Below are 17,602 nucleotides of genomic sequence, written 5' to 3' on the forward strand. Positions count from 1 at the left end.
AAAAAAAACCATCAATGCAAGACAATGTTCTTTCCTGGGGGCTTGAGGTTGAAGAATCCTCTCAAGTGACGAGATCAGAGGTCAAGTTCAACTCACTTTCTCATTGAGGATGGTGAGATGGCAGGATTGAGGAGATTAAGAACCTTTTTCTTTTTGCTTACCTGTGTTTTAATGCTTCCTAAAATGGATATGTGAAAGTTTTGTGACAAAAATGAATATTGCAGTTTCTAGATTATATAAAAATTAAATAAGAAATAAAGAAATGTTGCTTAGCAATTCCTTGGGAACTGCTCCAGTAAAAACTTGGAAAAGACATGGACATATTATGAACAATGTCAATTGATGGTTTATAAAAAGATGCTTATAAAATTTTCTCTCAGTAAATATTTTGATATCTTTTCTTGGAATTCTACATAGAATCTTAATTTAATTGGAACACATTGAACGAGATGCACAAAATTATCTCAGCTATTTAATTTATAAATAAGAAATTGTTGACTGTTATTTACTTAAAGTTTTTTGTAAAAGAAATTAAGTGAGCAGACGTGTGTCCAATTTTTAGTTTTCAGGATATGAGGAAGAAGATAGTAGGAGACAGAGTGAAATTTTTATGTAAGCAAATAGTATTATATAACTGATACCACTCTTTGTAGATAAAAACTTTTGGTATTGATCATTCTAATTTGTACACTTAGAAAAAGGTTTGGTTTGTTTTTCAAATGAGTGACACGACTTATTCTTTTTGTGAAAAACAACAAAGTAAAACATACAACAGGAATGTAAGGTAAAGGGGACTGAAAACTGCTGCTTAAAACCAAAAAATGCTAGTAAAAGTATGAAACTCTTAGAAGAAAACAAAATGTCATGATTTTTGATTAGGAAATCAATTCCTAGCTATGATACCAAAAGCAGAAGCACCCAAAGAAAATATAAATACATTCAACTTCATCAACATTAAAGAGCTTTTGTGCTTCCAAGGATTCTGTGAAGAGTGAAAAGACAACCCACAAAATAGAAGGAAACATTTGCAAATCACATGCCTGACAGGGTGTTTGTATCCAGAACATATAAAGAAAGGTTACAACTCAACACTAAAACCAACAAAAACGTCTGCAGGATTTGAACAGACATTTCTCAAATGAAGATATGCAAATAGCCAATGAGTGCATGAAGAGATGACCTTTAGTCATCAGGAATGCAAACCCAGACCACAGTGAGATGCCCTGCACACTCACTAGGATGGATACAATGATGAGTGTGTGTGGTGAGGATGTGCAGAAACCGGAACCCTCCCGTGGCACTGATGAGGCCATAAACATGGTTCGGCTGCTGTGGACAAGTCTGGCGGTTCCTAAAAAGCTAAAATGGAGCTTCTTTACGACCTGGCAGTATCGTTCCTATGCATGTACCCAAAAGAAATGAATATATGTACAAACTTCTACAAACTGTTCATAGCAGCATTAATCATGATAGCCAAAAAGCAGAAAAGAAGCCAATATCCACCAGCAGATGAATGAATAATAGGTGGTATCACTATACAAGGTCTCTCTTAACTGGCCTATTACCTCTCTGACCATATCTGCTGTGGTCCCAGCCACACTGGAACCTCCTGATTCCTTGAACAAGCCCACCTCAGGGCCTGTGTGGCATCTTAACCTTTCCTTTTACACTGGGGGCCCTAAGAGAACATGGGGACCTGCAGGGACTGAGGGAAGAAGGGGTGGGGAGGCCACTCCACTGGGAGGACCATAGGTCCTAACAAGGCGTCCAATACCAGCTGTTCTCTCTGCCCAGAGCATGGTAGCACCCTCTCAATTCACAGGTCTCTGCCCAAATATCACACCTTCAGAGAAGCCTTCCCACCATAACTGCAGTGAATTCCTGGCTCACGCTGGTCATCTCATTGAGTGGCCAATAGTGAGTGAACTGGGATTGAGAGCAACATCATCCAGTGACCTGCTTACCAGGGAGAATTATCCATACATATAAAAGGTTAAGTGACCGAACGTCCGTCTGTCTGACCAGCCGGTACATATGATGCACACTGGCAACTTAAAAATAAATGTTGACTCTTGCATGCACAATAAATATAAAGCTCTTGCTGGCGCCAATCGGATGTGTGTGTTTCTGTCATTGTCCATTGTGAATGGGGTTGTTTTTGTTGACATTCTGAAGCTGAAAGAAAGCTGCGGCACTGACAGAATATGTCTGAAGACCAACTATTGGCACAACGTACCTCTGGCACTTCATCTCTGACACTTCTATTACAGAGAAAGGGAAAATAGTGATATAAAATATTTCTTCTAATTAATTTCCTTTCAATGTGTATGGATTCGTGCACTGGGTCACTAGTATATAAATAATTACACAGACACACACACACACACACACACACACACACACACTATAGCTTAAGGAATAGATGGAGTACTGAGTTTTCACGTGTCTGGGATAAAATGGTTAATGTGACCAGGCAGAACAGCTTTACAAGACTTTCATGAAATCGCTCCAGTTTCATAATATTCCAAATGAAAACTCTTTGTTTATTTGAGCAGTTTTAAGTGGGAAATCACTTGTATCATACCAAGCGTGGAGGGCCAAAGCAGCTCGTGCCCTGCCTCCCTCCGTGACCATAAAAAATATGAAATAAAAGCAGAGGGTGCTTGGATTTCAAGGGAAATATGGCATCTCAGGTAATGTCCAGATTACCCAAATGGGGTAACGCTGCCATGAGGGCAGCTGTGAGGTTTGGATGGGGTGCAGTGGGGGATCTGAACAACCACATTCCAAAAGCACTCGCCAACCTGGAGGGAAGAGTCTGTTCCTTATCCCTGTTCCTAACAGTTAAAGCAGACCCCCATCCCATGCCTACCCGCCCTGAATGGTCTCTGGAGCAAGATCCAGGAGGTCTGGTGACCAGAGCAGCAAAGGACACCAGCTGGGAGAGGGCTCCCAGACAGACAAGAGAATCAGGTCCTTAAAAATAGTCACAGGGAGGTCAAGTGCAGCCCAGGAAATCCAGTCACCACTATTGTAATAACTACACAGGGTGCCAGGTGGGAGTGAGACTTACTGGGTGACCACGTTGTAAGACATATACGTGTTTAATTACCGTGCTGCACACCTGAAACTAACAGCATACTGTACATCCACTGTAATCGGAAATGAAAGGACTGTATGACTTCATGGAAGGTGAAGGAAGGAAATAAGGACAGAAGGGGGAAGGAGGGAGGAAAGAGAAAAAAAGAATTAAAAATGTGAAATGTTTATGAATAAATGAAAAAACACACATCTGTTTGGAGACGTATAAAGTGCTCAGGCAGAGCCCGGGGCGTGTGCCGAGGAGCAGCCCTCTGGCACGGCCGCAGCTGAGATGGCCCCCGGGGGCAGGCTCCTCACACAGCTGCAGCGGGGCCGGCTCAGGGCCTGCCACCCGGGCTCTGCTGTAGGCCGCCCACACACCGCAGGTCTGCAGAGCTGCATGCTCACTTGCCAAAAAGCGAGGCCCAGGGCAGAGCGCTCAAACCCCCAAGATCAGAGTGAGGAAGCAAAGGGAAAGAAAGCGGTGGTGCATGGTAGGCAATGCCCTGGCCTGGCACACTGGAAGTCCCAGGCTCTGGCCTGGCTGCTGCCTCCACTTCCAGGTGAGATGGCCCTGGACAGCCCTGGAGCCATCCGAGATCCCTGCCAGCCTCCTTGTAGGGAAGCAAGGCCTGCTGTGTCTCCCAGGGTCCTCTTGGATCCTGTGACTCTGAGGAAGGCTGGTCCGGAGGGTGGCGCCAGGCAGACCACAGCACAAAGCCACCATAGAGAACCAGTGAGCGGAAGGTCTTGGAGGGCAGACTGTGGATCGTATAAGGAAGGCATTTGCCTGGTGGGGGTAGCTCAGTGGTTGAGCATCAACCTATGAACCAGGAGGTCACGGTATGATTCCTGGCCAAGGGCACATGCCCAGGTTGTGGGCTCAATTCCAAGCAGGGGGCATGCAAGAAGCAGTAGATCGACGATTCTCTCTCATCAATGATGTTTCTCTCTCTCTCTCCCTCTCCCTTTCTCTCTCCGAAATCAATAAATAAATGTTTTTAAATGAAGAAAAGGAACTTTTCTAAAAGTCAATCTGCCTCACAAAATGTGTGCTGTCTGCAGGCAGGACTGTTCAAACAGACAGGGAGACTCAGGGCTCAACTAAGGGTGCCTGCGAAATAGCGTTTCCTAAGAAACCCCTTGTCAGCGATGCTATAGATTCAAGTCCTGATCCAGGAGGAGTTGTGAATGGCATCTCTAAGATTCTTTCCGACCTTAAGATTCAATGGCATTATAGTAGTGTGTGTGTGTGTGTGTGTGTGTGTGTGTGTGTGTGTGTGTATGTGTATGTTGTGAATGGCATCTCTAAGATTCTTTCCGACCTTAAGATTCAATGGCATTATAGTAGTGTGTGTGTGTGTGTGTGTGTGTGTGTGTGTGTGTGTGTATGTGTGCATGTGTGTGTGTGCATGTGAAAATTAAGCGCCCATGAAACAAACATGTGCATCAAAGGCACCCTGGCCATGTACCAAGAATTTATCACACAATTTTTATAAATGTAACCTTCAGATCTTGGTGTGCAGAATATTTCCAACACGCCCTCTTACTGGTGCTCCCATGTGTTCCTCACTCTGCTCACCTGTTAATTATTCTCCTATGGACGATCTTTAAAATTATAATTCGCTCAGCACAGTCTTTCAGGAACTCTGACATGCGTTGTTTTAAAACGGGTTTCATTTCATGTTTTGCAATTGCCTTGAGGTGATCCCACGAAGCCTTGCATCTTCTCTCCAACTGACATAAATTATCCTGAAGCTGATCAAAGTCAACCTGAAAATCAGAGAGAGAGAGAGAACCCTGATAAACGCGCTGAAACCGCCAGACCCCAACCTGAACCAGGAAGCCCGATGGCCTTGGGAAGAAATAAACATCAAAACCAAATGTACATCTTGAAATACAAACATATTTACGGCCTCGAATTTATCCACATGTGGATCTGTCATTATCTCGGCATCAGATTATTTAGCGATAGAACCGGTCTGCAAGTGAACCCAAAGCAACGGCAACCTTCTTTTCTTTGGGCCACATTTGGAAAAGAATCTCAGGCAAGCCTTTGAAAACTGTAAATTAAAACATGATATCAAGGAACCCTCGTACGAGATGAACTGAGCAGATGGGTCATAAAATTTCCCAGCGCACTCTTGTCCTTCCCAGAGGCTGGCGGAATGCACCGCAGTCACACATGGATGGCGCTGATGTGTTCCAGCGAAGGGGCAGCCTGCTGCTCGTCACAGGGACCTGGGTCAATAGTCACTTTTAGTAACCGCCAACGTGAGTGGGCAGGAGCCAAGCTCCAGGCAGAAATACGTTATTTAGTTATTAGTTTGGAAAAGGCCTGATACTGAGGGGGGTCCTGGGGCTGTTGCTGGGGTCAGCCTGGGGTCAGGACACCCAGGCCAGGGCTACTTTGGTGACACGCAGGCTCCACCTTGGGCAAGGCCCTAGGAAAATACAGGACCATGTGTAAAAAGGGAACCTATTTGTTCTAGATGGTTCTGGAAACAGGATCACGGTGAATCTAGACAGCCAGACGATTTCCTAACGAACTGTCTCGTGGGAAGGTGCTCATAGGAGGTGTTAGCAGCAGCTGGGAATCCCCTTTGGGATACTCACAGGGGCCTTTTGCTTTGCTCGGGGTATAGAAGGAATATTTGCAAAGACCTCAGAGCAGTGCCTGGCACAGAGGAACATGGTAAGGGTGCCTGCAAAATAGCGTTTCCTAAGAAACCCCTTGTTAGCCTCTGAGCTGGGGGATCGTAGGCCGGGCTTCCTCCCGCCTCAAGGCAGGTCCACAGCCTGGCTGGCTCAGGGGCCACCTGCTCAGTGTCCCTGGCAGTTGCCAGCCTGTTGGTCCTGGGGCAGTTGGAGGAGGTGTTCCAGTCCCTGTGTCCCCACAAGCTACTTCTGTGGGAGAAGGCGGAGGGAGGGAGAGCTCTGTGGACAGGCCTTAGAAAGCCCCCTTTGCTTCCTCCTCCTCCTGCTTCCTCCCCCTTCTGCCCACCACTCTCTCCTCTGCTCACACTAGATTCCGATGTGACCCAGACCTAAAGGTCACTCTGCTTTCAGCTCCTTGGCCTGGGTTGTGTTTCCAGGAGTTTCCACCACACCCCTCCCAGATGCTTTGGCTGTTGCCCCCAAGATCCAGACATCTCCCAGCTCTGCTGCTGCATTTGAGGTTCCGCTGGGCTGTGGAACCTCAGCGATGCTCCTGCAGGGGGCGCAGCTGGCTGTCCGGCGACCGCACTGTCTCCCTTCTCACACACCACCTGTTAGTGAAGGTTTGCACTCTGCACTACATTTAGGGGCTTGCAGCTGAGGGACCAGGGCCACGTATAGTTACAGCCCTACGAACCCATTCCCTCTGGGGGCCCTCACAGGGACGGCCAATCTGTGGGGCGGGGGGCCATGCGAGCCCATTTCCTGGCTCAACACCTCCCTGCCGGCCCTATGGTAGTCTGAGGAGGAGCCAAATTGCCTCTTTTTGACACCTCTGCCCACATTAAACAAGCGGGGAGTTTGAATGCCTGAGAACGCAGCCTGGTGAGTAACACAGCTCCTCCGTGGACGCAGCAGTTGGGTCGGGGATGGCAGGCTTGCTCACATACCTCAGTAGGAAAGAATCCGGCCGAGAACCAGAGATGGGAAAAGGATCTTAAAAGTGCACTCCAAAAGGCACGAGACGAGGCCTCGTCGCCGACGCCAGAGCAGGGGATGCCAGCGGCCCCTGGGCGTCTTCCTGCACGGAGCCTGTGCTCCTGAGAGGACAGCTGCGGACCCCTCCCGGTGCGGGGGGCGGAGGGGGGGGAGGACAGGCCCCGCTCTGAGGCCACACGTACCTTGGCTGACCTGGTGACGGCCCCGATCTCCGAGTACAGGTCGGAGCTTTCGGGGAAGTTCTCCACCACCATGGTGCACACGTGGTGGAGGAGTGACTGCTTGTGCACGGTGTCTTTCACTTCCGGAACCTTCTCGAGGTAGCTTAACTCAAACGCTTTGGCCTGGTAGGTGAACATCAAAAAAAAAAGGCAGGAAGGACACGTTTTACGCAGGTTCTTAGAAAGACACAAAAGGTTAGACTCCATGCCCAATATATATATTTTTAAAGATATGTTTTTTTATTGATTTCAGAGAGAGGGGGGGGGGAAATCAATGTTGAGAGAGAATCATAGCTTGGCTGCCTCCTGCATGACCCCTTGTGCCCCCACTGGGAATCAAGCCCTTAACTTGGCACGTGCCCTGACTGGGAATAGAACCGTGACCTTCTGGTTCACAGGTCGATGCTCAACCCCTGAGCCACACCGGCCAGGCACCAATATTTGGAGTGAGCGCCTTAGTGGCTGCAGCTCGCCAGGGCACACACTCTATCATTCCTAGCGGATCACACCAGGATGAACCATACTGAGAATGAGATGAACCTCAAGCCCTTTCCCACCACAGCCCTCAGCCGTGGGCAGTCCCAGGGGTCTACCCCAAGGTGCTGGGAGGCTGGGACTCTGCCATCTGGGTATCTACACTCCTTTTCTCCCTTTGCCTATTTCTATTCTACTTCCTGGCCAAAGATAGGCTCATTTTTAAACAAGTCTGTTTATAATGCATATAACTACAAATATTTGAGTGGTAAAAAACACACTGGCCAGTGTGATTCAATTGGTTGGGTATCATCCTGTGTACTGAAAGGTTACTGGTTCTATTCTTGGTCAGGGCACACGTCCTGGTTGTGGGTTTGATCTCTGGTTGGGGTGTGCGCGGGAGGAAGCAGATTGATGTTTCCCTTTCACATCGATGTTTTCTCTCTCTCTCCCCCCACCTCCCTTCCTTTCTCTTTAAAATCAATAAAAACTCATTTAAACCCGAATATTTGTACTTACATATATATCAGACAAACAACAGAAAAGCCTGGAAGAAAACACCTCCATTACCAATTCTGAGAGTAGCTGACCTTCGAAAGAATAATGTGTTCATTTTTCTAGGTTTTCTCATTTATAGCAAGATACAGGTTCAGATACATAGGCCCTGGTATTTTAAGAACAAATGTCTTCTAGAATTTTAGCAAGAAAATCTAAAAGCTGGTTTTGGAAGACCAGTGGAATGGCCTCCCCCAGCGAGCGAAGGGCAGGGATCCTGGGACAAGGGAGGGCGGGGAGGGAGGGTAAGACTTACATTAGTTCCATTTAGAAAGTTCCCGATGGCTAAGAGAGTAGACAGGATGAAGCCCAAGGTTTTATTGTTCTCCAGCTGGTCTATTCCTTCCTTCAGGTCCAAGAGCGGTTCTGCCACTTCCTTTCAATTAAAAAAAAAAAAAAAAATGGAAGAAAATGATAATGTTCATTTGGTTTGACTTTGTTCTTTTCGTTTCTGTACAAGGTAATCACACGTTCTTCTCAGCACAGGGCAATCCCACCAGATCTGCATGTGCTCCTTGTTGAGGAAAAAATGCCGAAGCGGCTGGGAACAAGTCTAGTCTCCAAGTCTCCCTGGTGGTTAGGCCGCATGGGGGCCCGTGGCTAACAGAAACGTGTGCTGGGGGAGAAGTAACCTGCCTTCCTCCTTCCCCACCCATCTTCCAAGCACGAGGACTTCGCACCCCGTCTCCTCTCCTCTCACCACGGCTGACTTCTATGACACCCTCCCTCTCGTGCTCCTTCAGAATCTGGACAGTCTTCTCTGCTTTTCCCCTACCAGGCAGATGACACTGGACACCCAGGTCTCCAAATTTCCCCTCTAGGCACTCTGGCCAGTCACCTCTTGAACTGGGGTCCTTTCTAGAAGGCCACCACCCTCCTCACCCCCACAGCCTTCCTCAGGCCCACTCCCTCAGACGGGTAGCCTGCCCTGCAGCCTAATGGCCTCAGTGCCTTTTTGACTGTCACCGTGCTGTCCCCACTCCCATGTTCTTACTGAGTCTCTCCCAGGGCTTGCATCCCACGGCAAGAGGTTCACCTTCACTCTGCAGCCTCGCTTCTGCCCTGCCTGTCCCCAACCAGGGCTGACCCATCTGTCTGTTTTCTCCATGATGCCACCTCACCGGGCTGGCGAGAGCCACTTAACCCTGCTGTCTGGTTTTGTGATCAAAGTCATGCCCAGTCACCTGAGCAGCCCAGGTTTCTTCATCCCTGCTTGGTCCCCAAATGAATTCAAATGCAGCCTCTTCCTCCTGAAGCCCCCCAGACCCACCCTGCCTCTCTGGTCCTCGTAGAGCACAGTGCTCTCTCTGCTGAGCTTTGAACCTGTCTCCTCTGGGCACTTCCTCTCCATTCAACTCACCTCCAGCTCACTGTCCACCTCTGCCCTTTCCTCTCCGCTAGTTCCATGTGCTCAGCTGCCCAAAGTGCTCCTACCGCCCGGAGTCAGAGAGGACTCCTGCTCCTTCTGCTTTCTACTCAAGATGTGCCCGCCACCCCCACCCCATGCCTTTACTGTCAGGGTCCCTTTCCTTCTGTGTTCCTCTCAAGCCCTTGCAATCTGTTTCATCCTCGACTGTCTTCTGCTTTCTTCTGAGACATGCTCTCAGAGGGGCCTAACGACCTGCTCACGACCACCGTCAATGGCAGTGTAGACGATTATCATCAAGTGGATGGATGTCAGGTCACTTTCTATGCTGTGCTTGTCTGTATGCTCCTAATGTTCTACAATGAACATACAGAATCAGAAGAAAAGTTAATAGCTTGTTTGAACACACCAGCACGTGTCTGAGGCTGGTGCCAGGCACACCCATTAGGATAACCCAGCACCGGCAGGATCCTGATCACTTAGTACAGACACCGCCTCATCATCATCAGCTCACCCTCCCTCGAGGATGGCACTCCACTCCCTTCCCCGATGCAAACCTGACTTCCTCAGCATGGGGCGCAGAGCTGGCAGCCTCTCCTCCATGCTTACCTTTTCTGTGGTTTCATAGTCCATCTTGAACGCCCAGAGGTGGAGCCGCGCTGAGAGCTCGCTGATGGAGGAGAGCGTGAGGAGGAACTGCTCCGCGCTGCCCAGCGGTGCCTCGGGGTTGGCCAGCTGGGCCTCCTGGATTTTCTGCTTCTCCTCTTCCGTGGGGATCATGGTTAGAATTTTCTGGAAAAGACGGGATGATACAGTGTATGTTCTTGCTTAGTGATGGAACCTATCTCACCCCTTTGATATAGTGAAATTCATATTATAACTTCCCAACCAGGTAGGCGAGATGTTCTGTTGCCAGTGTTCTATTTCACACAGGTGTTACCTTGTCATAAATCAAATGTACATTGGAGAAAAGCCCCACTGGCATCTAAACTGACATTTCTTTGTTCTAAACGTCCCTCTTTCCCTCTCGCCCCTTTAACCTGTTTCATAAGCAACTTGCCCCCAAATGTTCTGGGTCTTGTACATGAAGGACATTCTGAAATCCATCCACTTGATGAAGGTGAGAGAAAGGTGATAGGATAAGATAGAAGATTAGAGAACTGCTTCCTGTTCCCTAGGAAACAGTAAAACATCTCAAGGATGTGTGTTTTCTAGTTCTTCTGATTGATTCATTTTAAAGCTTACAAAAGCGAGTCACTTTCAAATAACTCAGATCGACTTATCCATGGGACGTATAATTTTAAGTGTTTTAAACACTTAAATTATATTTTAAAATTTATATAGAAATGAAAACACTTTAAATGATATCGAACTCAATTGAACAGGTAGTGAGGTGACCCATTTTCCTTCTGGCATTCCCCAGTCTGGGTGTAAGGGAGTGGGAAATCTGGAAGAAGGTATCAAGTGCAGAGCATTCCAGTGAACCCTCTCGTCCTGACTAGGAGTGGGAAAGGGGCCTCCTAGCAGAGGCAGCAGGGGCTGAAGGCACCTAAAACTCCAGAGGAAGAGAACCTTCCTCTCCAATCAGTGATGCTGTGGTCCAAACCCCTTCTGCTTTTCTTCTGTCCTCCCTTGGCTTGGCCCTAAATGTGAGCATAGTTACAGAAGGTGGATGGCAAAGTGAGGTAACAAAGCCCCAGCTTTCAGCTGGAACACCAAAACGGAAGGCCCAGGGCCCTGGAAAGGTCCTGGAAAGCTAAGAGCCTGGCAAAGCAAGTGTATAATGTTGCTTAAGAACTTCTGAGTTCATCCCTGAGCTGTCATCTGTGAGGCTGACCTTAACCAGCACATCAAAGACTTGGAGACCTGGACTAGCCTTTGAAAACTTCAAAAATGGATCCAAAGCTGGAACCACAGTCTGAAAGATGAAGTTCTGAATCCTGGCCTTAACCCAAGCAAGGGAGGGCTAGTTTTCAATTCTCTGTATGAAATCAGAATTACCCTGATACAAAAACTACACAAAGATAATGCAAGAAAAGAAAGCTAGAGACCAATGCCCACAATGAAATTAGATGCATAAATCCTTAACAACATAATTTAAAATATATAATGAACGTCAGTATGTTGAAATATATAAACACATGACTATATTTTATATAGCAATATAACAAAAATAATAACAAGGTTGATTCAATATGCGGTAATCAATTATTACAATTAACGTACAAAATTAATAATCTGATCGCTTCTCAGCCTTTTGGTTAAGATCAAGTGTAATAATCTGAATAAGAGAATTCGCATAATCATTTCATTTGATATAAAAACTTTTAAAAATAAAATTCAAGCCGAAGCCGGTTTGGCTCAGTGGTAGAGCATCGGTTTGCGGACTGAAAGGTCCCAGGTTCGATTCCGGCCAGGGGCATGTACCTTGGTTGCGGGCACATCCCCGGTAGGGGGTGTGCAAGAGGCAGCTGGTCGATGTTTCTAGCTCTCTATCTCTCTCCCTTTCTCTCTGTTAAAAATCAATAAAATATATTTTAAAAAATTCAAAATTCATGACAAAAAACAAATAAACTCCCAGCCACCCAGCAGTAGGATAGATCTTCCCATACCTGATAAATGACATTTTATAAAAGACCTACAGCTCACATCATGCTTAGTGGAGATAGGCTGAATGCTTTCTCTCTAATATTGGGAACAAGATAGGAGGTATTTTATAAAAAGCCACATGGATTGGAAAGGAAAAATGTAAACTGTTCCTATTGCACCAGGTAGAATTGTCTACATAGAAAATTGTGAGGAATCTAAAAAATTTATAAAACAGTGAGTTTAAAAAATGCTGTATGACATTAGGTCAATATACAGAAAAATCTATTTTATTTCTATATTGATAAAGTACAATTACAAACTGAAATTTAAGAAAAATGCTATTTACAATGGAATACTTAGGTATAAATCTAACAAACCACTCGTGTAAGGTCCGTGTGCTGGAAAGTAGCAAGTGCTGATAAAAGAAATGATTTTAAAAAGACCTAAGTAACTAGAGGACATACTATATTCATGGACTAAAAGACAATAGGGTCATATATTAATTTCCCAAAATTGGTCTATAAATTTAACTCAATTCCAATGAAAATACCAGCATAGTATTTTTTGTGGATACACACAAGCTGATTCTAAGTGTTATATGGCAAAGCAGATGAACCAAACCATAACAATTTTGAAAATGAACAACTTTGAGGGGGTTACACCACCCAATTTTAAAATGTATTGTAGATCAATAGTAATAAGCCAGTGTGGTCTGGGCAACAGGACAGACATAGATCAATGGAACAAAACAGGGAGTGCAGAAGGAGACCACACAAATACAGCCATTGATTCTGACAAAGAAGCAAAAGCATTTTAAAGGCAAAAAGATAGTATTTTCAACAAATGGTTTTAGAACAATTGGCATTCGTATGCAAAAAAAAAAAAAAAAAAAAAAAAAAAAAAAAAAAAGGAACCTCAATTTAAACCTTACAGTTTACACATGGATTAACTCAAAAGAAATAACATCTTTAAAGTAAAAGCTAATACCGCAAAACATTTAGAAAGAAATAGGAGAAAATCTCTATCAAAAAAGGTCAGGTTGATAAACTGAACTTCCTCCACATTAAAGACTTGAAAAACACTGTTAAGAGATTGAAAAGGCAAGGTGCAGTCCCTCAAAAGTTTAAACGCAGAATTACCACATGAACCAGCAATTCCATTTATAGGTTTTCACCCATGAAAACTATGTTCACACAAAAACTTGTACCTGAATACTTGTAGCACCTTTATCCATAAATTCCAAAAACTGGACCAAACTATATATTCTTCAACAGCTGAATAAAGTGTACTCAGCAATAAAAAGGGACAAATTACAGGGACACCACAACTAGGAAGACTCTCACAGACACACTGAGTGAAAGAGGCCAGTTATGATTCCATTTATGTGAAATCCTCCAAAAGACAAAAGCATAGTGATGAGACCAAACCTGTGGTTTCCAGGGGCCAGAGGCGAGCTCAGGTTGCGACTAGAAAGTGACAGCACAAGAGCACAGTTTTGAGGGGAAATGAGGCTGTTTTGAATCCTAACTGCAGTAGCAATTGCATAAATTCATGCAATTGCTACTGCAGTTAGGATTTGCTATAAAGCTCTTAGAGCTGAATAGCAAAAAGTTTCATTTTGCTCTATATTAATGGAAAAAAAAATTGAAATCCTGGTCCCCTGACATCATAATTGGCAAACATGCAGGTGTTTCCAGGATTGTGCCCCAGGATGTGTGTGGCGGGGCAGAAGCCATCTGGGTTTGATGAGCATGTGATCAGGGAGGGCTGTCTCAGTCCTTCATCAGGAGCCAGTGATGTCCAGCTGCATGGGAGGCATGTGTTCTGTGCTGCAGTCGGAGTGAGGTCATGCCCTCGGCCCTGGCTGGTTTGGTTCAGTGGTTCAAGTGTTGGCTGTGAACTGAAGGGTTGCGAGTTCAATTCCCTGTCAAGGGCAAATACCTGGGTTGCAGGTTCAACCCCTGGCCCTGGTCAGGGTGAGAGCAGGAGGCAACCAACCAATGTATCTCTCTCATGTCAATGTTTCTCTCTCTCTCTCTCTCTCTCTCTCTCTCTCTCTCTCTCTCTCTCTCTCTCTCTCTCTCTCTCTCTCTCTCTCTCTCTCTCTCCTCCCCTCCCCTCCCCTCTCCTCTCCTCTCCTCTATCTCTTTCTCTCCCCCTTCCTCCTCCCTTCTATTCTCTCTAAAAATCAATAGAAAAAAAAATCCTCACCCAAGGATTTTTTAAAAAAGAAGGTATGCCCTCAGATACCGCCTCTTCCAATATGCTCCTCATCGTGGCCTCTGAGATGATGCAGGTGGGATGTGACATCAGGGTGATATGCAGCGACAGTGCCCCTTGCTCTCCCACAAGCTCTGCTTGGACCCCACCTGTTCCCTCAGATGGTATTAGACCACAGGCAAAGCAATCCAAGCCCAGGATTTGAACTCAAACAGCTTTCAAAATGAAAACGTAACTAAAATTTGTATTTTAATTTTCCTCCTGCTCAAATTGTTTTCAACATGGACAAGAATTCCGAAATAAAAAATTGTCAACACTTTCCCTTCTTCAGAAGGCATTTTCCTGCCACGGTTTTGAGTTGCCTTTTTCCTTTGGGAAAGTAATCAAACACTCTTACTTTTGTTTTTCACGTCTCTGACTAATTGAAACCATTTGTTCAGTGTTGAAAATTTATGAGGCTGCCAGCTGCCAGTTTGTTTTATTTTTTTCACACATCACTGACAATAAAAATAGCCCTAAGACAGTGGAACGGCAGGTCAGCGCCACCTCCTCTGAGGTGAGGGCTGTGTTTTTCCAGGAGCAGATGAAAGGAGATGAGCAGGAGGGGAACTCCTGATTTGCTCTTCTCTGGGCCAGTAGATCTACTGATGATTTTATGATCGCCATTTGGTTCCATGGGGAGAAAAACATCAAATAACTCCCCTACACAATAATGCAATGTCTTTTTGTTTTTTTATTTCCTCCCCCACAGGGTTTCACTTGCTTGTGTATCTGAAAGCCAAATGTCAGAGAAAAATGCACAAGTTTCACTTTTTATGGACCCAAATGGTTAAGGGGTTTGGCCATCTCATTCACATGCAGATGAGGTCGCAATGAGGAATTCCTTTACCTTGTGAGTTTTGAGCAGAACCCTGGCTATAGCTCTGGATGAGAACTTCACACAAGGATTTTAGTGACAACAACAGAGAGCTGAAGAGCTGGGCCTGGTTAGTACACAACTTGTATATTCTCATGAAACAATGGCTTTCCATTTGGGTATTGAGTCTTATGGACATGGAGGGATCTTTTTGGGGGGTCTTGATTGCCATCTTCTTTCATTGTTGGGACTATTTAGGGAAACACCTGGGGCAGAAATGATTGCATCAAACTTGCAGATGAAGTGAGTTGCCTGAGAGAGGCTGGGCCCACCAGCCCAGTGCTGGAACCACTCGGGAGCCCCTGCTGCTTTCTCAGCACCAGCTCCATGGATCGCAGCAACTCGACCAGAATGCAAAGCTAATAGCACAGTGGAGGTCCAGCCACAGGACACCCTGGGTCCTGACCCTGCTGACCCAGTGTGACACCTGACCGAGTCAGGCTCACTGCGTGCATCGGTCACTTGCGAATCGGGTTGCACGGCACAAAGTGCTTGGAAAGGCGCCATAGGTTTGTACCTGTGGCCAAAGAGAATTTCTGTCTCTAGGATGCTGACTGGCCAGGCAGCCAACCGGGCCAAGTTCAATGTCACTTGGACCATTCAATTGTGCTACCCTCCATAAAAATCAAAAAAGCAAGAAAAAAGGGGGAAAACTCCTCATACTTCCATTGTGATACCAAAGCAATGTTCTAAAGTTTAATCCTCTTATGAAAAACTACTTCCATAATGAAGTTAGTCAATGGCTCCCTCAGGTTTGCACAGCAAACCGGACACATACCATTGGGTTGCTAAGCAAAGCCACAGGACGTCATTGAATACATCCTAATCACATTAGGCACAGAGAGGTTTCAAATGGCCCTATTAAGTCGTGCTGCCATGCTTGGGTGCCTGCCTCCCAGAAGCAGACAGTCTGGCACAAGACCCTTGGCACGCAAGCTAGAAATCTCATTAGTAAAGATCTGTAAGGACACAGCTTCCATCTCTTCATGGAATGTATGCCCTGACTTCATTCTTGAACAAGTCTAGAGAAAAACTCTGGAAAAGTGGATCAGCACATGAATGTAGACCATGCTATGCCCCCTGGGTCCCGGAGATCAGCAGTCAGAGGCAGCAGGTCATGGGTTCCAAGTTCTCCAAGAGAACTAGTATTTGCTGAACAAGCATTCAAAAATTATATGTATATAGTTTCTGGATTCACACAGGCAGCCTTAAATCAGGGGTTCTCACTCAGTCAGGGTGATTTTGTGCCCAGGAAACATTTGACAAAGGTTGGAGACATTTTTGGTTGTCATCACTGGGGTGGTAGGAGCCAGGGATGTTGCTAAACATCCCACAATGTACAGGGCAGCTCCCACAATAAAGAACTGCCCAGCCCAGCCCTGGGAACAATGCGGCTCAGTTGGCTGGGTGTTGTCCCATGCACCGAAGGATTGCCGGTTCAATTCCTGCTCCAGGCACATACCAGGTTTCAGGCTCTATCCCCAGTCCTGGGTGTGCAAGAGGCAGCTGATTTGATGTTTCATTTTCACATCGATCTCCGAGCCCACCCCCCTCCCCCCCCAAAAAAAAAAAATCAGTTTTAAAAAAATCTTAAAAAAAAAAAAAAGAACTGCCTAGCTGAGAATATCAATAGTGCCACTGTTGAGAAGCCCTGCTTCAGATGAAAACTGCTATAAAAAAGTGTAACTCTATGTGTTGTTGTGACTAACCATGGATTTACTGAGGATTCATGGCCCAATAAACTCTCAGGAGGGCTGAGTAGTGTTTTTTACAGCCATGTCTTCGTGCTTCATATCATTCCTTTCTTCAGCTACTCTCAGAGGAAAACCACAGGCAGCACTGTGAAGTGGACTGCGTGGCCTCCTGAGTCTTCTCACCCCCCTTTCAAATTCCCTCTTATTCTCTTTGGCATCCGTAGGCCCCCCTGGCCAGCCATCCCCAAGGCCCGTGCTCTGCCCCTTCGACTCAGATTCTAGAGCTCATATTGCAGCTTAACCTCTCACTGGCTTGTGAACGTGGGCACAGACTAAAACTGAGACTCGCTCTCTTCATCTTTAAGATGCGAAACGTGATAGTATGGCCTTCTGATGAGTGCCAGTGTGAAGCACCTCGCTGGTGCCTGGCCCGCGGGAAGAAACTGATGACAGCTATTTTTGTGCTGGGTTGCCATTCCTATATCCATCATCTCTATGGTTGCTCTCATTACTCCTTCCGGGATCAAAAAGGTGCTCAGCTGGAAAGCAGTCAGAAAAGGAAAAAGCAATCTGATTCGTTCTGAACCCTAAGTAACTTATTGCATCTCAAGCTTTCTCCAACCAGGAAGAGCGACATTTCAGGAAAGAAGAAAGGCAAAGCCCAAAGGAATCCATCTCCCCTAATGGACTTTCAAGTTCTCAGCACAAGAATGGGAAATATTGTCAAAGGGGGAAGTTTCATTTTCCCCCCTTTAATCAGGCTGGCTCTGGCGGCATTTGAAGTCTCTCTTTGAATGAGCCTGGAGCTTTTACAACCTCTAAAGACTCT

The 17,602-nt window shown here is 46.0% G+C and overlaps 1 protein-coding gene across 27 annotated transcripts in view; it reads right to left on the reverse strand.

The window, feature by feature from the left end:
• Positions 1–17,602, reverse strand: part of FHOD3 (formin homology 2 domain containing 3) — a 334,599-nt gene that overhangs the window by 15,569 nt on the left and 301,428 nt on the right. For all 27 annotated transcript variants that reach the window (XM_084888812.1, XM_084888811.1, XM_084888807.1 and 24 more), the window contains 4 exons: positions 9,964–10,146; positions 8,245–8,364; positions 6,921–7,082; positions 4,664–4,854 (listed from right to left, as the gene is read on the reverse strand). In XM_084888812.1, coding sequence (XP_084744938.1) covers positions 4,664–4,854; positions 6,921–7,082; positions 8,245–8,364; positions 9,964–10,146 — 656 coding nt within the window. The remainder of the gene's footprint in view (positions 1–4,663; positions 4,855–6,920; positions 7,083–8,244; positions 8,365–9,963; positions 10,147–17,602) is intronic.

This window comes from Pipistrellus hanaki (assembly GCF_964339955.1).
Source record: "Pipistrellus hanaki genome assembly, chromosome: 6".
NCBI lineage: Eukaryota > Metazoa > Chordata > Mammalia > Chiroptera > Vespertilionidae > Pipistrellus > Pipistrellus hanaki.